At 35.1% G+C, this 24,774-nt stretch overlaps 1 protein-coding gene across 1 annotated transcript; it reads right to left on the reverse strand.

Moving 5' to 3' along the window:
• Positions 1–340: 340 nt before the first annotated feature.
• On the reverse strand, positions 341–9,250 carry LOC124542929 (paramyosin, long form). The gene is made up of 16 exons (XM_047120874.1): positions 9,001–9,250; positions 8,870–8,926; positions 7,498–7,584; positions 6,671–6,837; positions 6,236–6,473; positions 6,039–6,158; positions 5,647–5,913; positions 5,319–5,565; positions 4,656–4,783; positions 3,850–3,962; positions 2,123–2,312; positions 1,800–1,934; positions 1,521–1,715; positions 1,343–1,438; positions 980–1,261; positions 341–850 (listed from the first exon to the last, which is right to left on the reverse strand). Exons 1-16 carry the CDS (start codon positions 9,109–9,111, stop codon positions 653–655), a joined length of 2,631 nt encoding a protein of 876 aa, XP_046976830.1. The 5' UTR covers positions 9,112–9,250; the 3' UTR covers positions 341–652.
• Between the last annotated feature and the right edge of the window lie 15,524 nt (positions 9,251–24,774).

The following is a 24,774-nucleotide window of genomic DNA, read 5'->3' on the forward strand; positions in this document are numbered from 1 at the left end:
CAAATCGTATTAATTTTAATTACGAAAACGAAAATCTATTGGCTACAATTAGAATTAAGGTTTTATAAAATATTTGTGTCCATATTTATATCTTTAAAATAAAAATCCATTTTGTTTTTGAATTTTTATTGCATTTTTTGTTTTATTTAACTCTGTAACATAAATAGCATTTATTTTTATTATTATAAGTTACAGTTACAAACGTACAATACGCGTTTCACATTTAATAAATAATATTATAAAATAATTCTTTATTTTAAACTACTGCACCTAAGTACGGCACGTAAATCCAACGCCAAACGCTGGTCACTTATATTAGAAAGTAATAAAAAAAGCTTACTGAGTTTTTGGTTCCTTTATTGATTGATTTAGTATTACAATAGAAAATTGACTGGGGACGTTCGGTCGGCGGTCGGCCACAGTGCTGTGGAGACACGGCAGCGTTAGGGCGAGCCCAGCCGCGGAGCGACCGTCCCCTCTCGCAATTCCGGCAATGGCTAGATGGCGCTAGTGTGCTTGAAAGCTCACTAGCGCTATCTATCGGAACTCAAACATCACTTAACGAACGACTAGGTTTATACCCGACCGGAATTGCGCCCCGTAATTAATTGGTGGATAGAAATGCTGGTGTGGCGGGGCGAAGGTGAGCTTTTCACTCCGTGCTGAGAGCGCGGGACTCCTGGACCAGGTATACTTGGGAGCCAGGGACCGTGGAGGTGGTGACGAAGGTGCGGTGCTTGGCACGGATGAGCGAGAGATTGCTCTCGGCGACATCGGCACGGTCCTCGGCGGCTTCCAGTTCACGCTGGAATCGGCGTACCCGCGTTACGCTTTGTTGAGAGACGCCCTCCTGTTTACACAAAAATAATAATGCATTATTGACATGACGTGCATTATTGCCATAGATTATTATATAAATTCACTATAACTATGATTTCTCTATATTTCTAAGTTTATTTGGATTTTAATAAAATTATACCTGTTCCGTCAGCTGCCTCTTGTAGATGTTGACCTTCTGGGAGCATTTCTCCAATGAATCTTGAAGAAGGGCGATGTTCTTCTGGTCTTCCTCGCATTGAATGATGACTTCCTTGAGCTGACGCTCCTTTTTGCGGAGGATCTTGATGGTCTCAGCGTGCCTCCTCTTTTCTTCGTCCATTTCCAGTTCCATATCCTTGATACGGGCTTCAAGTTTGCTGATGATGCGCTTGCCTCCAACAATGGCATTCGCTTCAACTTCCTCCAGACGCACAGAGATGTTCTAGAAAAAAATCGTTATTAACACGTAATCTGTATTTCGATAAATTTATTTCATGATTTCATTTGACTGTTGCCATCTTACCTTAACCTCAATTTCGAGAGACTTCTTGATGGCTTCGATCTTGACGATCCTTTCTTGTTCCTCGTGCAAGTGCTCGACGGTGTGTTTCAATTCAGTCTGTCAAGGAAAGGTTGTGTTAAATCATATGTTTATTTTACGATTACAATAAATAAGAATATGTACGTTTCGGTAATGTTACCTGGACGCGTTGGTATCTCTCGTCAGCTACGCGCAGCTCCTTGGTGATCTCGTCGTAGTCAGCGGCAACCACGGCAAGCTCTTGTTCGATCTTGGCCTTGCTGCTAGACAGGTTGACGTTGATGACTGTGAGCTCATTGATACGGGTCTGGGCCTCTTCGTAAGACTGTTCAATGGTGCGCTTGGCACGGAGGGCCTAATAAAAAAAAAACATAGATTATTTTGAGCTCGTTTAATATGTCATTAAGTTCTAGTTAAATCAAACATAAATTTTACTGACCTGTTCGTAATTGCCACGGATTTCTTCAACCTCACCAGTGAGCGACTGAATTCTGCGCTGAGCGACACCATACTGGTCAAGGGTAACTTGAAGTTGCCTCTGGACCTCATCGTAGTGAGATTGGATCTCGGTGAGCTGAGAAAACCAATATGATATTTATACATAAATAATAATATCGTAAATCGCCAAATTATTCGAAGGTTATATATTTTGAATTATCTGGGCACATCGCTTATATTTATTATATTATTAATTGAAAGCACGAACATTTAAAAAAAAATACAAGATGCCCTCAATGTTGTAGAAAACAGAAAAAAAATTACCTGCAGAGATTGTTTCTTGATGGTCTTCTGAAGATCAATGTTGGTCTTGTTGGCGACATCAAGCGACAGCTCGAGTTCTGTGATCTGGATCTGGAGCTTCTTCTTGATGCGAGTCACTTCAGTCTTGAGCCTGGTTTCAGCCTCAACAACACGAGCGTTAAGCTGCTCGATTTCAATGCTGGTCTGTTTGCTATGAACAAGAAAAGAATGTTTTAGTTTATTTGACACATCTTCTACTTCGTGAAATTACAATTTTTTTGGCTTTAGTTATACCTTTGATCAAACAAGAAGTTCGTATTTAATTGTTCAAATTGATTTATAGTTTGTTTTATTTCGTTAATTTTTTGTACATATTCGGTATCTATAGTAGGGATATCTGTTTCGATTCGTACGACACACACTTTTGGAGTTTTCGTAGCCATTGTAGCGATTTCATTTAATTTGTCTTCTATTTCGTCTTGCATTTTAGTTTTAGAGTATACGGACACATTTTTTGAGATGGATTCGGGAATTTGATCGAAGTGATACTTTCCCATATTAATATCTATTTTTTTTACTTTTCCTTCAGCAACATTATGTCTGGTCTCTTCCAGGAGAGTTTGGGCTATTGCCTTTGCCGATTTTCCACGGAATACTTTAGCTTTGCTTTTTAACTCATCTCCTACATTTAATTGCGAGTTATATAAATCAAGTGCCTTGCTATATTCCTCGCCCTTACCATATCGATCAGTGCTTAGTTTCTCTTTTTCAATCCTTTTCTTTTTGGTTTTAACAGAGACACTTTTAACTCCGACATGTTTTGTTATGTTTGCAGCTGAAGCAGTGGCTATGACAGAGAAAGGGGTTCTTCTACCGACACTATAAGTTTCAAGATGATTTTTCGCTTTCTCGGCAACTTCTTGAGATAATTTTGCAACGTCACCTTCAGAATAAGTTTTCACCGGTTGGTCAAATCGGTATTTTTCCAAGCCTCTCTCGTTGTTCCATGGCAAGTGAGGAGGCTTGACATTGGCTCCTAGTTTTTTAGCAGATATATAATCAATCATTGGTTGGTAATAGTTTATTCCATAGCCATAATTGTTTTCATAAATAGCCGTCGGAGGTTTCGACCATTTTTTACGTTCGGGTACTTTAATTGGGGGCATCTTGAATTTATATCGTGTAATTAGTTGTTGTTTTTATTGAAATGCTAAAGGTCCACCATTATATCCGTATATAACCGCACTTTGCGTGTGGGTGAGGAACACTGACGTCTATTAGTTTCAAATCACAGCAGTGCCAATGTTCATATTAGCTAATTGCAGATATGCACCAATCAGAGATCGAGATATATTTAAACGGAATGCCTTGCCAATATTTGAAAATAAATAAGGAGCGAACGTAACCATCTCTTCCCGGAAATGATAACATTGTCATGATGAGCATATGCGCTTTACAACGATTTCACTCACTCCACATTATTGAAAGGCGTAGATGCGTGTAATCGATGTGATTTTAGGATCAAGCTTATAATTAATTATTTATGAATTCACTAGGGCGTGTAATTTTATTTTTATTTATTTATATTTAGCACATATATATCAGTTATTTCGATTATAACGATTCGATATACGATTTTCTCCTCGATGAAACGATAATTTTATATTATATCGGTAATGTTCAATTTTCATTATATTCAATAGCAACTAATTGAAATGTACTAAAAACATGTTTGTTTATATACTAACCGAATGGACTCAATTTCTTCTTCCTTCTCCTGGAGGCGACGTTCAGCCTCGTGACGGAACTGGCCAAACTCGGTTGTCAGCCTCATAGAGCGCTGCTCCTCGGCTTTACGACCCTATAAACAGGAGTGTTCATTATAACCTAAAATAATATTAACGAAATTTCTGATACAGTCCTTGGCATTACAAAAAGGTCTGTGAGCTACGCTAGTCGTAGACCGAGTTTATATAAAATTTGGAATGTTTTTTCAAATTAATCAAAAATGCAACTTATATTTGCGTTCTAGCTTTCCTTGTAAAAGAACCTGATGTTTGTTGTATGAATTTTTACTTATTTTTGCTTTGATTTATTATGTGAACATTAAGTCAAAGCTATATAATAGAAATCATCGCATCTATTAAGCTATTGAGTAATGATAATGTTATGTGTGTTTAAGAATAAAACGGTTTGTTGTAAAAAACCTGCCAAAATCATTCACAATCACGAGCTTGATATGCTTGTCACTTGTCTCTGGCGAAACCGTTTGGCAGGGCACGTCAGTTATAATCATTTTAATTGGAAATTCACGTAACACAAAACTAGAGTTTGAATATTCGCCAGAAATTGTCAAATTAATAAATCAAAACATCGGTACCAGATTGCACAGCGTGATCGTTGTATTAATTGCTCTATTTGAATTCAGTACGTCCAAAATTAATTTGATATGTGTGTAATATTTTTTGTTGTTTTACATAATTTTTGACCTTCCCTAGCAAAGTGCCCTTTTATGCAAGAAATGTTTACAATCGGTATAGTTGGGAATACTTACGGCTTCAGCTTCCTTGTAGGCGGCGGTGAGTTCCTCTCGCTCGTTCTCAAGACGGCGCAGCTCGATTTCGAGCTCGTGAAGACGGCGGGTCAACTCAGTGACATTGGCGCGGGCGTCGTGCAAATCGTCTGTGCAAAACAAATGACAAAATTTATACCAACGCATCGTCTAAAGTTTTTGAATTGGAAGGATTTTGCGTGATGAGGAACATCACGAAATTTTTATGGTCTTCTTTCAAGAAAAATTAATGTATGTGGAAGTATAAGTAATCATATGATTAGCCATTGCAATGTAGCTTTGGTCAAAACAATTTTGGAAAAAATATTTTACGTGATTTCATGGCAAAAAAAAAAGTATAATTCATGTAGTATCGTGAAATGATTTTACATATTATATATTTATTTGTATCTTTGGGTAAGTAATTAAAATAGTTAAACGAATTGGTAAAGTGAATATGCATTGAAATTTGAAGCATGTTTTGAGGTTTCTTATAAAAAATACGATATTTGATTATATAACTGAATCGTGGTTCATTTACAAATTAAGTGTGATCAAAAACTGCCCATTATAATTGCTTGCTTCATACACAAAACCTGTAATGGTATTGGTTGTGTATTTTCGTTTAATGATGTTGTCATTATATTATTGTAAATTTTTACTCACCACCCAGTTTCTTGTTTTCGCGACCGAGAGCATCCTTCTGTTCACGAGTTTTGTCGAGCTCGTGGGAGATGCGCTGTAGCTCGGTCTGCTTGTTGCGCAGGTCGCGCTGGCTCTGCTCATAAAGCTGCACCGTCTCTTCAAGGCGAGACTTGATCTCGATGTTAACGCGTTCCAACTGCTCCGTCCTCTTCTGCAGCTCCCGAGCTGTTCCATTAGCCTTCTCCAGGTCGATGATGAGTACCTCAACCTGTATACAGTAATTGTGTTAAATTTGCAATTTTTTGTACAAAAAATGGTATATAAATAATAGCAGTTATCGCTCCTGTACCTCGGACTGAAGGCGAGACTTCTGCTTCTCGACGCTGCTAATCTTGGCGATAAGGGTCTCGATTTGTTCTTCCTGTTCCTGGATGCGGATGGAGTACTTGCGACGGATCTCTTCAATCTCTTCGGCTCTAGCCGCGGCTTCGGCCTCGAACTTGGACCTCCAGTGCTGAAGTTCGCCATTGGACTTAACCAGTTGACGCTCAAGATCCAAACGAGCCTCAGATTCCTCTTCCAATTGTACGCGGACAGATTCCAAGTCAATTTCAACCTAATTTTTAAACAAAGACACGTTAGATCGACAGATTTACAATTTTTTCTAGAAACAATTGTTTAGGTAAAACAATGTATATAAGTGCATATTATTTTTTTTAACTTAAAATCATACTGATTTACCTGGTGCAGGTTGGCCTCAAGCAGAGAGCGCCTTCTCTCGTCATCCTCAATCTTGCGACGCGCGTCCTCGAGCTGGCTAGCGAGCTGGCTCCTAAGGTACACAACGTTCTCAATGTTCACCTGCAAACATATCGTCGGACTCATTTCAATATACGTCGGATGACTTAAAAGCGAAAATTTCTAGGAACAAAACCCACCTTAAGGTCCTGAACTTCCTTGACGAGCTCAACATTCTCCTGTGACAGGCGCTGCTTGTGCGATGTGATGTCAACAATTGTGCGGTTCAGCTCTTCGATCTTAACGTGGAGTTCACTGATAGTGACTTCGAGCCTTTCGCAAGTCTTGATGACTGTAATCTTTTCCTTGGTTACGTTCTCCACTTGGGCCAACAGCTCGTAAACTTCAGCTTGGAATTTAGCCTTCTCTTTCTCGACCCTGGCGACAAAAGAAACGATGATGCAATCATAAATCATAACAAAATATATATCAATTGATCAGATGTAATGATCATTAAATGAAAATATATATTTAACGCACAGCTTTTTCGCAAAAATACGCACAGCCCTTACAACTAAGAAATAAATTTACAACATTAATTAATAATGGACACATTGTTAGTTCGTGGACCTCACCTGGTTTTGCTGTGGGTGAGTTTGTCGATCTGTTCCTGGAAGTCGACCACGATCTCCTGGTGCTTCTTCTTGAGCAGGTGAGCGGTCTCTTCTGATTCCAGGTGGACATCTTCCAGAAGTTTACGGAGTTTGGTCAACTCGGTATCACGTTTTCTGTTGATCTCGAACTGAAAAATGCGAAAATGATTCAAATTGTGCCCCCAAAACTACTTAATTGGGAACATATTTGATTTGTATTATCATTATAATTACAAAATGAAGTACAGCTAAACTATAAATGTTTTAGTAGTAAAGATAACATACGGGGTGAAAAATAGTTCTAATTATCACCATATATTGTATTTTTTTTAAATCAGAAGTCACTGAAACATAACACTATTGAATATAAATAATAAAATTAATGTTTCAAAATCGCATAGCAAATCATTTCGCCAAAGCAACAGTAATAACAAATATCTTCGCAAAGCAACAAATATACTACAATATATGTTTTAATATTTTCTTCTCCTTTTTGGCACTTTCTTCTTTTCCAGGGCCACCTATTTATATGTTCAACATTCTCATTTCATTTGAATGTCTGGTTAAAGATTCTCTGAACATCAATCTATCTCTTAATAATCTTTATATTTACTTGTGATTTGAATCGGTGATTGTTAATCTCGTTCATCAATGCGCCAAATAGTTACATTCGGTAAAATTTGAAAAAATATTTTTCAAAATACATCTCCGGTACAGACAAATACTTACCTTCCGATCGGCATTTTTTAATAAGTCCTGCCATGATATTTATAAAATAAAAATTTCATAAGTGAAGAATGTTTTTTTACCTGGCTTTCAGCTCCGCCTTCAGCCTCTTCTAGCCTCTCGGAGAGCTGGATAACTTGCACGCTCAAATCTGCCTTCTCCCTTTCGATCTGTAAAATGTACCTTGATGTTAGTTTGTTTCATTTGTTTATATTAATAATGACGGTTAATTGCAAACCGAGTATTGTTAATATAATTCATTGGAAGTGCAAGCAGCGCTTGTGATAGAATTAGAATTTTAACTTTTTGAAATTGTTGCTGAAACTGTTATCGTTTAGTTCTGTTATATACAAGTTTACTAGGTGAAACTTTCTATAAAAATTGAAACTACCTTTACATAACAAGCAGTTGTGCAATAAAAACGTTATTCGATAATACGTCCTTCGCATATTTCAGTATTGTGTCCATCTAAATTTAGTAACGGGCCGTGTCTCACGGCAGTGACTAAGTCGGATATTTTCGCCACTTTACCACGGTCTATTATTATATTTCAATATTGTGGCATTCTCAGCAGGAACGAGCATCATTTGGCCCAGTTTCAAAAGTGAGACCGGAGAGCGAGACGTCGAGGTTTCAGCGAATAGTTTGCTACGTGTCTAAATTTATCGCGCGGCGCTCGAGCGTCGGCTAGAAGGCGCTGATGGTCTTGCGGACGCGGACATGAGCGGGCGCGTTCGCCTGTGCTGTTCACCGGTGCAACAGACGAAAATAGATCGCGCGAATCTCGGTGACGAGAGCGAACCCGACCTCAATCAGATTGTATCCAAGATAGCTGTCGATCGAAGAATGCATTAACATTTTGAATTAATTTACAGTTCAAATTAAATTATCGCGGTTCATTAGATATAAGATTATTAAAATTACCCTCGAAGCCTCGAATCGAACTCTGTTAATGTTATTAATGCCATGAGATAATTTTATTTTAATACTTTTCTTCTTTATATTTCAACGCCTAACTCCTTGATTAAGTAATAGTGATAGCTTCGACAAGCTTTAAATTCCAATTACATTTTAAGTGTTAGCTTATTATTTTTTTAGGAATATCATACGAAACTTTCACACATAGTTAGTCGAGTGAGAAAAAGATCGATTACTTAATATTTTAATTTAATATATAAGGATTAACGTTATCTGCCAGGATACTTACACTTCATAAAGACGAAACGAATTTTTGTTAGTTTAAATTTTTTTAATGTGAATTTGGTAGAAATATGTAAGTTAGATTCATTCAATGATATTTTTTTATAAGGGCGTGAAAGGGCAAAACATGAAATGGAGGGCGGCGGTATTAATAGAGGTGTGTGAGCGGCGCCCGCCCCGCCCACACCTGCGCCGGCGCGCCCGCTATGGCCGCGGCGCCCGCACATATCACATTTCGCGCGTTCGAAGGCTTACCCTCTGACGTAGCTCCCTTTCGGATTCCAGATCATCTTGGAGGAGACGGATCTTGTCCTGAAAAATACAACATATTCTATCATGTGTCCTCAAACACTTCACAAACACTGCACTGATTTCAGGGCCGCTACCTCCAGCCTGGAGAGAGCACTCAGGTCGGCGCTGTACTCGATGTTAACGTCGGTGGTGCCACCGCCGCTGCTGCGGTAGGTGTACTTGGAAGTCTTCGCCACGGCGGACATTGTCGCTGGTTCGTCTCTCGATCGGCAGTCGGCGCTACGTTACCGGTCGGGCACCGTTCGACTAGTGAGAGCGGGAGCGGGAGTCGCAAGCGCACGAGCCGCTCCCGCGCACCTTCGCCCGCGCCCCTCGCCTTCGCCGCACCCCCGCCCTCGCCCTCGCCCGCTGCTCCAGGGCGGCCGGCCGGCTGGAGCTCGCGGATCGTGTTACCACCCCCGCGCACCCCCCTCTCGGCCTTTTATAGACACGCCCGCCTTAACGCTGCTGTCGCGGTTCTCTTTTATTTGTTTTGCCCAAAAATTTGGCAAATCCCTTCATGAGTTCCGCCTTCGGGGCGCCGTGCTTGAGCTATAATGCAGTAGAGGCAGGTATGTGTCGACGTGGATGCAGCGGCGCGTGCGCCGGCCGCAGGCGCTTCCTGGCAGATTCCTGCAGTGCGCTGGCAGCGCAGGCCGTTGCACACCAGCGCACAATGCTGAACTTAACAATGAACTTCTATTCTTTTCATTAGCCTCTAGCGACCCAAAGCGATTGTTCGCGTGTTTACAAACATTAAAACGTTTAAATATAACTGATTGATTAGGTACTGAGTGTTAATAAATCTGTTAATGCACTCTCTTTGGGAGTAGAGAACATTTGTTTTAATCAATTGTCATTGTTTAAATTACTAAATTATTATATATAGATACCAATACGGGAGAACAGAATTAAATATGCACGTCAATGTTGTAGAATTAAAAGTAGATTGGAGTGATGAGCCTATGACGTCATTCCTGAAGTAGTTTTTTCGACAAATTAGTTACTTTTAGTTACAAAAATTTGTTCAAAAGCAATTGTGCTAAGATTTATTTTTATCGTCAATTAGTTAAAAATAAAGTAACCAAAATATTTCCAACCTTTAAATTACTTACAAGTGTCCATCTTAAATACTAACAACCTTGTATCAAAAATATTCGAAAGATCTTGACATATAAAGAGTTTTGATACTTTACATTATTTATTGCATCTGAGACAATTCGTTAAATAGGTACATTGATTAACATCAATGTACATTCACATTAACAATGTATAATAACATATTGTACGCCTGTTTAATTCAGAAATGCTATTGGAAGCAAACGAAAAGCTAAATATATTCAAATTTGCCAACGAAAAAAAATATTTAACTTATGGTTAAGGTTCAATATTAGTTCGAGCAACTGGATAAAGAACCTAACTATTATCTCGTAATTAATAATTACGGCACTGATCGATTGTATGTGATTTAGTTACAAATAGACACACAAACATACCAAGGAATGTTACGATTTAGTGCAGCATCCTTGCATAAACTTGGGTCTACAACAGGCATTATTTACTTTATTGATTAGTAGAATAATAATTAAGGAGATACATTCGCAACCATGATTTTAGAGGGTTCCCATAACACACATATCTATAACCTATCCTAGAATTACGTATGACGAAGAAACCATATATTGACGTACTAGCGACTCGCTAGTTCTTTTAACAGCTTCGTCTACATCTAAAAGTCTTCGTCTACATCATTGAAGCTGTCGATCAATGATATCATGTGAAATCCAAGTCAATTCTTTTTATTATCTTAAGTGTATGGTATAGATTAGATCATCATGGTATGGGCACGTAATGCGGAGGAATGAGGAACATATTGTAAGGAAGGCCTTCGATGGATATAGAGGTAGAGGACGAAAAAGGAAACGATGGATGGATTGTATGAAAGATGATATGGTTAGAAAGAATGTTACGTGTGAGATGACGTCTGACAGAGAAGTATGGAAGGAGAAGACACGCTGCGCCGACCCCAAATAAAATTGGGATAAGGGCAGGAAGATAATGATGATCTTAAGTCTATTCTATATCTTGTGGTTGCTATTATATGTAAAGGTATTATCTATGTTTCTTGTATCTCTTTTCTTTGTAATAGGAAATCGAACAAATAGGTCTTCAGTTGGTAAGTAGTCAACATCGCCAATAAATAATGGCGTTTTCAGAAATATTACCCGTTTCGTACATCACACCATTGCACAATCAACTTTGGGAATTATGATGTTATGTTTCTTGTGTCTGTGGTATTGGCGTACTCACCAGTACCACTTAGTAGGTAGAATATCTGACGACTGTTTGGTAGCCTACCTAAGCCCAAGCCTTATCACCAAGTAAATAAGTATACTTAAATTACGGTTAAATTGACTACTCGAATGACGTAGAAACCTTTGGAAAATTTGAGTTCAGTAACAATTCCAAACTTGATTTGAAGATTATTATTTTTATAAGATATCAATATGTGTAAGTACCTATTTATACTCAAAAACACAACAAAATCTTTAAAACATTAAAATAAAAATAGTGTTTTGTTATAAAGAATATTTATATCGAAAATTAATTATCAACAAAAACGTCGCAAACTAACTACATCCACTACTGGCTGAATAGTATGACAATATTTGTGTATTGCTATCTGGTCCGATCCCCTAATATTAATCTTTAAACCTTAAAATAATACCTATAAAATTGTATGAGTGCATAATTTAAAAAGAACTCAGAACTGAGTGGATGGCTTCTAATCTCCTAATTTCCATCTGCAATCAATCAATTTCCATATATTGCATATATTCTATCTGCAGGGAGCCCTACGGTACGCCTTTCGAGGCGTGGCTTCAACTCCAGAAGACATCTACGGCAACGGGTGACGCACTGTATTGTCACTGCATAAGATACATGTCCAACCCACTGTCATCTAACGCATCCCATACCTTTATATTTAATAGGAAATTAATTGATACCAATATAAGATGGGATGTTCCCGTCCTGTTTTACAACACGTCAATCTTAACCGCCGACTGCGAATGACCACTGTCTTGTATAATTATTTATCTGCAATTTGGAGATCACGCGCGGGATAAAGGGCAACATAATGGAACAGTAAAAAAGTCATGACGGCGTAGCTGATAAATATCAGGTGAGAACAGTGGTTCGCCTTCCATCCATAAAAGTAGAAAACCTATTACTTAATCTTGTGAACCTAGAATGTGGAAAATAAAACACCTATCGCTTTAAATTATATATGTTGTGATCATCGCCAACCTTGGAAAGGAAACTACGCTTCTCTAGATTTCCACTGGCTTACGGGCGTGTATATGTGTCGGATTTTCATAAAGCGGTACCATTTATCAAGACAGTAAAGAATAGTTAATATTTCTTACAGCGACCAGCGTCATTGTCTATGGGTGATGATGACCATTTACCATCAGGTGACCCATATGCTAATCCGCCAACCTATACCATAAATAAAAGGTATTATTAATATAAATAAAAATAATCATCGTTCGGAAATGAAAACTTGTATACTTTTTCCTTTTAAGATATACCTATGTGTGTAAAGAGATTGATCCGCTTTATAACTACAGATTAAGGCAGTTATTGTTGGGTTTCATTGATGAGTATGTAGCCATAACCATATCTACTTCACATGGGTACAATAAGGATCTACGTTCAACTTTGAGATTGAAGAACAAATATAAAATGAGAAAATCTTTTTTCCTGCGTGGCTGCTAAAATTATTAGCAAACATTCCACGGGAAGCTTTATATCCCTGTATTATGCTCATAAACTCTTTTTCTTTCTCTTGAAACACTTTGTTTTCTAATGAAAACCGCATAAATATGCAACAATATTTTAAAAGACCTAATCTTACAAATAGGAGCAGTTTTTTATATTAAGTAGATTTTATTTAATTAATCTTATTTTTAAAATACATTTTCATTTAATTTTAGAATAGCCGTGTTTCTATAATTAAAATTGAAAATAAATACAAGTAGATTTGGGTAATGGCTAATACCTTTTTAAATCATAATGGTATTTAGGTACCAAGGAAGAGCGTGTGCCGACGCAGTTGAGTGTGTATTTTTTTAAATGAAAATAGGTTGGGATAAGTTCATTGCATTTATTTTTCATGAAAACAAATGTTTAATTTGCAATAAGATAAAAACTTCAACATTATATAAATAACCATTTTATTCACAACTAGCTGTACACATGACTTTGTGTTGCCTTTGAATTTAACAAAAATGTTATTATTGTAGCCTGAGCCTTATTACATCAGTTACTTTCTAGTGAATGTCCTGTTAAAATCAGACAAAAATTGTGATTGTGGTATTTGTGTCGTGTATGTATTTTAATGCATCAGTAAGCCTATAAAATATTTTAAATATGATATTTATAAATAATCATTAAAGGTTGTATAACTTCTAGCTGTTGAGCTATATTCAGTCACAGAATTATATGAATGTAATGAATATTTTTTTAGTTTGACATTTTTATAATAAAAGTAGAAATAGAATATTATTAAGTTTGACATGGAAATTGTTAATCCGCCTTTAAATACGGATGATAATGGATGATTGTAAAGAAAACTGTAAAAATAAATATTGTAATATTAAATATTGTCAATTATTTGATGTTCCTGTTTATCTGAAGCTGGGTCTACGAATATTACAAACAGACACTCCATTTTCATTATGTGTGTAGATAAAATAAAGTTAGGCTCGCACCACTAGCCTTATATTGTCATTATAATAAGCCTCAACTGTATCACAAGAACGTCATGGAGTAAGATTGTCAGAATCTGGTAATGCAGTTCCAGAACCGTGGCCGTCTCCTGCTATTTTAACTTCGGATTGATATTTTTGTGCGTATTTTTTATACTATTTTATTTACGGGAAAGAAACAATGAGATGACACTTGTGGCATGATAATGTCAAACATACTTCAGCTAAGTTTCCACTGATACTAAATACACTATTATAATAAATTAACAAAGAGTTAATATACATACATTTTTAATACAAAACTTTAAACAATCAAATGAGATAAATAAACTTTAAGTTAATAAATCATTAATAAATGTAATTACATACATAAATGAAACAAAATTCAAGTATTGTATATAAGTACCATAAAAGTGTACACTCATTTTCATCTAGAAGCAAAAATTGTTATTTCTGAAAAAATGTATATACAAACATATAAATCTTACACGACATATGATATGACGTCAGACGCACAATTAGCGTGAAAGCCAGTCAGTATTTTCGTGGTGATAGAGTTCGATGTATCGTCGCAAACAAAATGTTTAATTAAAAATCTATATTTATATTTAAATACAAGGATTTAATTGATCTTATTGTAGGAGCTGGATGTTAAAATTCTTACAGTTTAGGGTAAAGTTAAGTTATAGTAATACACTCACCAAGGTAGAAACTATGTGAAATTAGCCAACCATACGATATGCAATCTTTAATTGTTTGACATAAACATGGATTTTTTTTTATCAAAACCGTGAATTTTTTTTATGAAGCCGTTGTTGTAAAACAACAACTTTGTTGAATTAAAAAAGTCATGTCCAAGTGCTAGTTATACCAATAAATATATGAGTATCGCTCCTCAACATTATGTATTTATTTGTCTTTTTTGTATATCTTATAAATATACCTGTATAGTAGAAAAAAAATGTTTACATCGATTTATTATTTACATTTAGAATCGGAATTGCGATTCAACGAGGAAATGCTGCTAGCATTCTTGCCACCATTCCACGCGGTCAAGATTTATACAGTAACTAGTTTTAGTTCATTTGTATATATTTAAGCATTTAATGTTGTTAATTATTTTGTTAATAAAGTTCACTAAGATTACATTAATCTTAATAAATATTATTAAAGCTTTTTTCCCTATCAGATTCCCTGGCGCTACCTACAGAACTAAACGACATTGCAGTCAGCGCTTTTCTTAAAATAAAAAGAATAAACTCACAAAGCGTAACTTTAAGATTTAGAAAAATTCTGACTGTAAATAATACGCATAGTTCGAAATTAAACAACTTTCGAAAAATATTATTATGTAGTTTATTGCTTTTAGTATTTATTATAATATTACTGTTTATGTAAATGTAACGATTAAGTTGATAGATCAAAAGAATAAATTAAAAAAATGTCCATATATATAATTACAGATAGTACATATTATGTTATAGGCTTTTGTGCGCGATTATCCTCGTCCCGATTTCCACGCGCAGGTGGGATAATATTCGGTTATATCTGTACCTGCGAAGTGGGCCGAGCGCTTTCCGTGTAACCTCCCCACTCCACATTTCCCCCATCCGTGACTCATTCGGAGCTGAAATTATATCAGCTCCAGTTACTTGTGGCACTGTCATCGACCAATTGGACATTTTATTTTCTTTTTCGTTTTTTTCCAGTAATGATTTATTTACATTTTTTTTATTTGGTTGTCATTGCTATCATACTAATCTATCATTATTTCAATTCAGGAATTTACTGATACTTAAAAATATTAAGTTAAGACAGACAAACGCCCTGCCATTAAGTTACCAATGTTCAGTAATACATTATATAGATTATAAAGTTTGTAATTGTTTATGTCTTTCACGTCAATTGATAAAATAAAAAAATTAAAATATAAAATTACAGACACAGATTATAAATGTAATCGATGTTTGGTGCTTAGAGAAGCACCAGTTTTGGGCACGAACTGATACAAGTTCCCGTGAGCACTTCACGTAATTTTATATTATTTAGTAGAGGTTAAGTAATCCAGAAAAAGTTGATTTTTTTATTTCTAGTACAAATTTGCTGAAAAATATCATATTAAAAATTCCATATTTAATTAGCGCGCGAACACTACTTGGACAATATGGCGCTGCAATGAGGTCGGTGACGTCACTTGCCTGTATTTTAATCTGTGGTACATATAATAGGCTAGGCAAGGTTAACAAGCAAGTGGTTTCATCATAAGCCCGGCCAAACATGATCTTTTTGTGTCACGTGAGAAACGTATAAATATGCATTTTTATTTTTTATTTTGGATATTATTTTCAATTCTGTTTAATAAATAACCATCTTTAAAGTATATATACTGATTACAATAATTGACACTTAATTTTTTGCATTGTCAAATAGCCTATTGTTGATTTTCACCAAGAAAAAGAGAAAAAATTTTAAAAGAAAAGTTATTTGTTCAAACAGGCTAATTAAAGCTCTTTTGAACAAAACAAAAAAAATAAATGACAAATGGCATATACTTTAGATTTCAGCGTGATATTCTGCAGGAAGAAATTTAAAGCACAACGCAGAACGAGTGGAAAGTACAAAATAGTAATATATGATATTGGCTATAATAATTTTAAATTAGCAAGGTGCCTACAATATGCATCAAAATCATGTATCCCCCCTATTATGTTATGTTTTTGTAAGTTATTTTTTACAGAATGGCACTGCAGATAATAGGGAAATGGTACAATGGTTGAACTTTAAGCAATAAGTTGGTTTCATGCTATCTTGCAAAATATTCTCCATGAAGATTTATTTATTTTTTATAAAAGAAATTATGGGACCTTAAATTTTATCATCTGGGATGATGCAATTCAGAACGATTGAGTAAAGCCCAAGATTTATGCACGCAAAGTATTGAGTAGAACGATGGCAGCAGCTCGTCTCCGGTAGAACCCTTCAGATTTAGAATTCGAAGCGGTTAAGTAACTATTGTTCTTTCGTTCGCTATCAAGACGAAATAACGGTGCAAGTTTGTTGGTATTTTTACATCACATAAATAACTAAGATTGTTGGCAACGCTCTCAGCGCCGGTGACTCCTTTATGACTGTATCGGGCGTAAAGATTAAAATAAACTTTATCCACTGCGAAGGCGATGAGGACCGAATTATGATTCCTAGGAGTATTTTGGAACTTCACGAGGCAATTATTGTTGTGGCCTGTGCCAGATTTCTAACGCATAGTATGAATACTCTCTATCTTTAATTCGATTACTAATGAGTAATTTATATTGACAACTTTGGTGTCACGATTGTTTACGCATCTGATTTTGCAATCTTTTATTTCCCGTGTATAATTCTTTGGCCTGTCGCATATTGTACCCTCTGCTTCTCTCCTTGTCAATGTTCCAACATTCCGACATCTCGCCGTCCCCGGGGAACAAAATGATAACTTCCATTATCATCGTTTTAGTGTTTTGTCATTTTTGAGATCTTTGGATACTAATACACCTGCTCAATTTTTTTCGTAAATATTGTAGTGATACTTACTAAGTTACAAAATATTACACTACTATTCTACGATTATACTCATGCCTGATATTTCAAGAACAAAAATATATTGTACTATTATCTTAATGTCTTTATATCTTACTGTAGGACAAACAGCCTAACAATTATTTTCTCGTGAAAACTTCTCGACTAGCTTGTGATAAAAGCAGTTATCATTTTATTATTGTGCAAAACAGTCTACGCGTTTCGTATAAGGTGTGTTTGTAATAATACTTTTGACGAAGTAGTTATAACTCATACCATGTTATATGTTAAAAGAGCCCAAAAGAATGAATTTATTACGAGGAAAATGATATAGCTGAAGATTTCTCGGCGGACGAATCAGAGTATTAGTCGAGTCTACATAGAACATCAAAAATATTCATTAAGATTAAGACTCCATTGTCTGTCAAGTACTGGAGGCAATTCGGATTACATACAAAATGCTAGTAAAAAATTGTAAACATTATCCAAATTTTTTTTTTTTTTAACACAAGAAATATCATAGCATCGCTATGAGTTATATACGAAGCTCATGAAATTTCAGATAATCCTAAAAAAAGACAGAATGTGTTCTTGACTTGACTCCAACTAAGATTTATAATATAAAAAAATGTGATCAAGGAATTTAAAAAAAAAATCAAGGAGGTGCCAATGAATGGTTTCAAAATCAAAATGAACCATCGAAAGGAAAGATTGGAATTAATGAACATGGCATACCAGAGCAATGAGATTTTGAATGTATTCATCATCAACAGCTCATGTTCGTCCACTGCCGGACATAGGCCAATTGCACGCATTGTGATCGTTCTTTGGCTACTCGCATCCAGCTCTTGCCAGCCATCTTGCGTAAATCGTCACTCCACCGCGCCCGAGAACGTTCTACACTACGATTGCCGAAACGCGGTCTCTACTCTAGAACACTTTTTCCCCAACGGTTATCGGTTCGGTTCGGTTCGGTTCGGTGATGATGTTTGTTCTGATGTGATTCCGCAGAGAAACTCTGAGCTGGTTTAAAGTCTTAAACCGGTGGACCAGCTTTGTGGTGACGTGAGTGACTACGTTTTGGCTCCGTATGTCATGACGGGTAGGATGCACCGGTTTCAAAAGTGCTTATAAAAGCCTACTTGAATAAAGTTTATTTTGATTTGATTTGAAAGACTTTCGTCTTAAGGCACTGTAGGATCGACGATGTAAAGATTCGACGTAACTTCCGAAACGCTGCCAAACCTAGCTGAATTCTTCTATTCACCTCGTCCTCAAGGTTGTTCTACCAAACCAGTCCGAAACCCAGACTGTCCAGGGGGTTGGAATTCGTCGAGACTTCGCGCAAAATTGACACCACAGACCATAGATGTCTTCAATTTTCGAAACGGTTTTGAGTATCTCATAGTCTAAAGTTGGTACCTTTTACTATAAAAGAAAGTATCCTATTCAATACTTCACTGTATATGATGATATAAATTGTAAAGGTTTGTTAGGTATTGCTATGTTTGGCATGCTCAGATTGCGAAAAGAGGTGCTAATAAAATAGGTACTTGCTTGAGTCAATTGCTACTCCATGAGAAGAAAAGAGGCGTCTATAACTTGTTATTTTACTCCGATGTATGTTACGGTCAAAATAAAAACAGATTTATTTTAGTTCGATATATATTAACCTCACAAAGGCTTGGATTTAATACAATGGACAGATGTTTTGAGATTGGCCAAGACCAAAGTGTGGGAGATTCGATGCATTTCAATATTGAGGGCTAACTGAAATATAGAATAGAATATACTCCCGATTAAATTTACTCAATTGTTAGGAACACATATTTTAATGGCGACAGATATAACGTCAAGGAAATGGTGAAATCAGAGTTTTACAACCTAAGGGGCAGCCTAAAAAACTGGTAAGATGGTAAGAGAATATTGTGGACTCTAATTATGGAAGAGAGTGTTACCCATTCACAGCAATCAGTATTGAAATACAGATATGATTTAAACATAGAACCTGTGAAGAATCAGTATGAAACGAGATACCCGACACATAGTGAGTCCAAACCCCAGCGATGTGACGGAGTTGCCGGTGCTATACATATCTATACTGAACTTTTTCCAGTAAGCAAGGCTATGTATGATGGTTTTATGTGCGTTTCCAAGTCAGGACATATCTCAAGCATTATCACGCTCTTAACAAGTTTCTAACTCATCAGGGTAACTCTGGAAGCAATGCTGATGACGAGGAAGAAGATAATGATTAATATTTCAGTTTTTGATGAAAACTGTTTTATTTGATTAGGTAGTTGAGTATTGCAGTTGAGTATTAAGTTTTTTAATTAATAATATGGAACTATGGATTAATTATTTAATAAGGATTAAAATAAAACAGATGAACAGATGAAAAATATTGGACGTTTTGTTGTATTTCCTTGGTTTAATTTTGTTTTAATAAAAAGGAATCATGAGAAAAGCAAAACTAAACGTGATAACCATATCAAAATTTTACAAGAAAAATCGATTACAGTCATTAAATATAAAATGGTGAATGAATATTTACGAGAACAAAATGGTATTATTGTATTATCATTTGCATTTGGACTCTTGAAACCCTAAGAATAAAATGATATAGCTATTGTACAATATTTGACTTTGGATAGCAAATACTGTGAATAAAATGATAACGGGCGTTAGGCAACACAGGTGATGATTGATTTTGGCTAACTTCTTATTTTTTAAATAACTCCGTTTCAACATAGGTTTCAGGTTCTTCTCGTTATTAACTTAAAGCTTTTAAAAATCTAATTTTCTAAAAACTTTTAATCACGCTTCTATGTCCAGTATTTAAAAAGTTATTGACAAAAACATGTTTTTTAATTCTCCTGAAAATTTACGTTTTGTTAGTTATCTTTTTATTCCCCGGGGACGGCGATCTATAACTATAACTATCCATAATGATTGTTACTTATGCATAACTTTTAGTTAAGCCAATCGTCACACAAGACCAATCGAACCAAAACCAATTAGACCAATCTATGTTCTTGAATTGCTCTGGAAAGTAAGTTAAAGTACGAAACGAGAAAATATTTTTGTCCGAAGCTCTTATGTATCAACAATTCTATGAGATGTCAGCTAAATAAGTAGACATCTTATGTATTCCAATTGATAACGTAGATATTGTAATGTTCGGAAAAATCTTCCATCTTACAGATCAAGAGGAACTTTATTAAGACCTAAAATGCCTCAGTTTATTATGAGGAACAATTATTTTGATTTTATTTTTATGTCAAAATTTGTTTGACATGTATAATTTATGGCTATACCAGGAAAGATTTAAAAAATATATACAAATTTAACATCTTTAGATATACATTGTTGGCAACGCATATGGAAGCCTCCAGTTGATGTCCATGGGCAGTAGAAGTTACATTTCATCAGATATGCTTCCTGCTAATTTGCCCCTTTTGCATAAAAAATATCAATACATTTAATTTACTTAGTTTCATACATCAGAAGCAATATATATGCTTATGTAGTAATAGATATTCTCAGTCAGCTTGTTTTGTTTATTTTCGAATTTGGACAAACATTAATAAATTAAATTGAACGAGTACCAGACTAAAAGTCATAACATCAGGTTACATTTTGCGGCTTTAATGAAGTAGATAAATAAGCTACAATTATATCGAGCGGCGAAGTAGTTCACAAGTATCATAATGACAGCACGATGCGCGTGCGCATGTGCCGTGTCAGGTGATATAATCAACCGCGATGCAGCCCAGAACAGCATCGGTGTCACGTTATGTTATAATAACTGCTGTCGTTCTTTTGACGAAGCGGTGTAATCTTGAGGCAAGGCAGCGTTTTGTCTATAAAGGCTACATTTACAAGAAGCAGCATCAGGGTGCTTTAGACATTTTTAATTCAAACTCAGAAAGAGTTGGGTCCGATTTAAAATATTCTATATATATATATATATATATTTAGTTATGTTATTTTATATGACTATACTTTGATATTTTTTTGTGTTCGCTTTGGATGGATGTAAATTTAACTGAAATAAATAAGACTATTATATCAATCTTTTATTCAACGGTCGTATAGGACAGCTGGTGTCACGTCTCTTTCGAAATATATGTGAAATAGAAGGACATGAAGTAGGGGCAAGAGGAGAAAGGACCAACGTGAGATGAGAAAATGGGAGATTGGGTGAATTCTATCAGTGGTATATGGTTGAAAATGATTTATATTAGACATTGGCTCTGTAAGAATTACTAACCATTCCTTTCAACTTCCAACCAATCATGTCTTCTGGTATGAGCTATATCTTGTAAATATAAGGATAGGCACAAAGATACAAAAGACAAACACACACACAAAAGCAACACGATGAAGTTTCTTAAAGTCGTTTCACCAGACATATAACTTCAAACAGAAATATATGTTTCCACATTTTTCATCTATCACGATATGATTTACAGACAGATAATTTATTATGAAAAATTGTAAATATTTTTAAACGTTCGCTGGAGCTGCATCGACTTGTAGCTAAAAATTATCACAGGGTTTTGAGACATTAATTGCGTGGCGTTAAATTTGGCAGCGTTGCGTTTTCTGGACGCGAATTGAGATGCAACTTGTCCGTTTGTCTGTTATGATTGAATCAAGATATTGCAAACTACGTAAAAGATCTAGAATTCGATTACAATTCTCGTGTTCTCCCTTATTCTGTTTTATTTTAATTTAAGGTTGTGGATTCTAGTCTAGCAAGAACCACTGAGTTTTATGTTAGTAATGTTTTTTTAAGGCATTTGATCAGCAAAAGTAAACCTCCGGGTGCTGAAAATGTTACGTAAGTTACCAACTCGTAATGGAGTAGCATTATCACACAAGTTCCAAGCCTTCCCCGTAACGACGGACTGGTCTAGCCGAGCATTTACTTATTTTATATTTATTGTCTAGTCACATATATAATGTTGGAATTTCCATTCGCCTGTACGACGTATGACACAGCGTTTTATAAATAAATAATACATATGTAATTCGTTCTATCGCATTTTTTAATATTTGTCTTGTTTTATGATTGAATTAAAATAAATAAATATTTTATTCCTGATCAGTGATTCGATAAAAGTGATTTATGCAAATTGAATTACTATATACCGTATTAATATGTATGTGTTTCCTGAGATGCTAGTTATAAAATTAATTGTAATAGATCAGCGTCATATTATAAGATTTTAAATTGTATTCGTTGGTTAACCTAAAGTATATACAAATTTATAAATATTTTTTCTTGGTAAGGGAAGCAAGTTAAGCTCCTTAAAAATCGAAGTGTTTTATAATATGTGTTATACCTTGTTAATAAGAGTGTATCTACTTATTTTGTCTTATATAACTTTTTAATGAATATAGGTATATTTTAATTCATGAAAATTAATAATGTCAGAGACGTCTTGTGAACCAGACATTTGTATGTAAAGTCGAAATATCGAGATCCAAGAAAATAGAAAAGAAAATTAAACAATATGGTAAGTATCCCGTTTTTACTAACTGTAATAGTGTTGGAGACGGTTCTCCCGGGCGCTCTGTTTTCATATTTCTAAATAAGCCGGGTAACGGGTAGGTAAAGGTGCGCCGCCGCCCACTGACGACTATTTCTGCGCTGGAATGCGACTACATCTCATTTGATGAACATCTCATGTTATCATATCGCCAGTCGAAAGGCAGAATCCTAAAACACCAAAGCTACTTTTGGGAAATTATGTTTACTGGCCTTCTTTTTAACCTTATTTCCCAAAAATACCTTTTGGCGCTTTAGCTTTTTTTCTTTCCACTGCTAATATTGTTTGCTTAAAATTTAATATAAACTTTATTTACTTTATATAATCAAACCTATATTGGAAAGCTAATCAAAAGAAAAGTTTATAAAAGTACTAGTATCTAGCGTTATCAACAAGAAGTATAATTAATGCCTACTCAAATCGTTAAAATTTTTTTTTTTTGGCAAATCTCAAGATCCGCGAAGATTATGTGATATAATGTATTTTAAAATGTCTTTAAAACGAAACTATCCGGAATATTTCATTACTAACCAAAAAATGACAACCACACTTTTAATTAGATTTTATTGTAAGAGAGTTTTCAATAAGGGAAGAGGCAAATTTAATTCGTACCAGAGATATGAAGTTGTTCGTTTAGACTTTTTAATATCGCGATTAATTTCTAGTTTTATTATTATAGACGCAATAAGTAAACACAATATAGATTTCTAGTAACGGTATACTTACTGCTACCAGGAATGAAAAAAAGCACCAAGTAAAAAAAAGACCCACAAATATTGTAAAGGCATATTGAAACTTCCTATGAAACGTCATAACGATTCCAACGTTTTTGTATCATCAAAAGCATTTACCTACTATGATACCAAAGATGTTGATACTGTTAATTGAACAAATGTTTTCGCCGTTACCTCATTTGCGTCACTGCACCTTTGTCTCATCTTTATATGTTCTCGTCTTTTCATGACCTTTATTTGTAACTTCCCAGTTAGGGGAGCAGGTCAGATATTTTATCATTACTTTTAAAAATATATTATAATACATCACATCGATTAAGTTCACTCATATACCACTTACATAAAAATTGCTAAAAATGAACACGACGACTAATGGGTAAATAGGATTGCATTGTTGAAGCAGTGTAAAATTTGGAAACAAAACAACAATACGTATCACAATGGAAACTCAGATGGATATAAATATAGCCCCCTATGCGATGGCCACGAGTAGAGAACCAAAAGGATTATGTAATGTTACCCAAAGTCGTGAAAATTGTAAATAATAGTTAGAACAGTATAGAAAATTTTATAATACTAATTTCGATTTAGAACTTGTGATGTTTTGTCAAAATTATCAATTAAGTCCACCATTACAAATTACTAGCAAACACTAGGGTCAACAATTAGTCAATTTTTTTGTTGATTTGAAGTATCAAATGCATCAGGGAAACAACTATAAATTATGATTTACATCTTGAGAATGAGAATCTTGAAATGAGAACTTGAAGTATTACTCTATATCACTCATAGTCATTTTAATTATAAAGCTCAAATCTAATATATGATACAAGAATATGATTTTCACGCCACAAGCCACGTCAACAGATTTAAGGATGGTGACACTTGGAATCGAATCTACTGATAATATAATATTACGTACTAAAACTTAAACAGATGCGTTTTGCCTCTTTTTGTACACGTTTTAAGGCTATTCGTTTTATGCGACCTTATTTATAATAAATATTTTGTTGATCAAACGTCTAGTTAGCACAAATGATGGATTTAATGCAGGAAAGCATGAAAGCAGTAATATATAATTAGAAATTAATATTCACAAAACAATATATTTTTAACTTAAACATAATATAAATACTGGAAAGATGGAAACATGTATAAAATCAAATAATTATTTTTAATATATAGATATAGGTATATCTATCTGCAAGCCGACGATTGAACTGAACCTTTAAGATTTTTATTAAAATATG

Source organism: Vanessa cardui, chromosome Z (genome assembly GCF_905220365.1).
Source record: "Vanessa cardui chromosome Z, ilVanCard2.1, whole genome shotgun sequence".
In the NCBI taxonomy this organism is placed as follows: domain Eukaryota; kingdom Metazoa; phylum Arthropoda; class Insecta; order Lepidoptera; family Nymphalidae; genus Vanessa; species Vanessa cardui.

What these genes read in the sequence shown, in the direction of transcription:
- LOC124542929 (XM_047120874.1), bottom strand. Translation starts at nt 9,111, where the DNA reads ATGTCCGCCGTGGCGAAGACTTCCAAGTACACCTACCGCAGCAGCGGC. An exon ending in GTGCTCTCTCCAGGCTGGAG is followed by an intron (nt 8,927 to 9,000) that starts GTAGCGGCCCTG and finishes TGTATTTTTCAG; the next exon opens with GACAAGATCCGTCTCCTCCA. An exon ending in AGAGGCAGCTGACGGAACAG is followed by an intron (nt 851 to 979) that starts GTATAATTTTAT and finishes TTGTGTAAACAG; the next exon opens with GAGGGCGTCTCTCAACAAAG.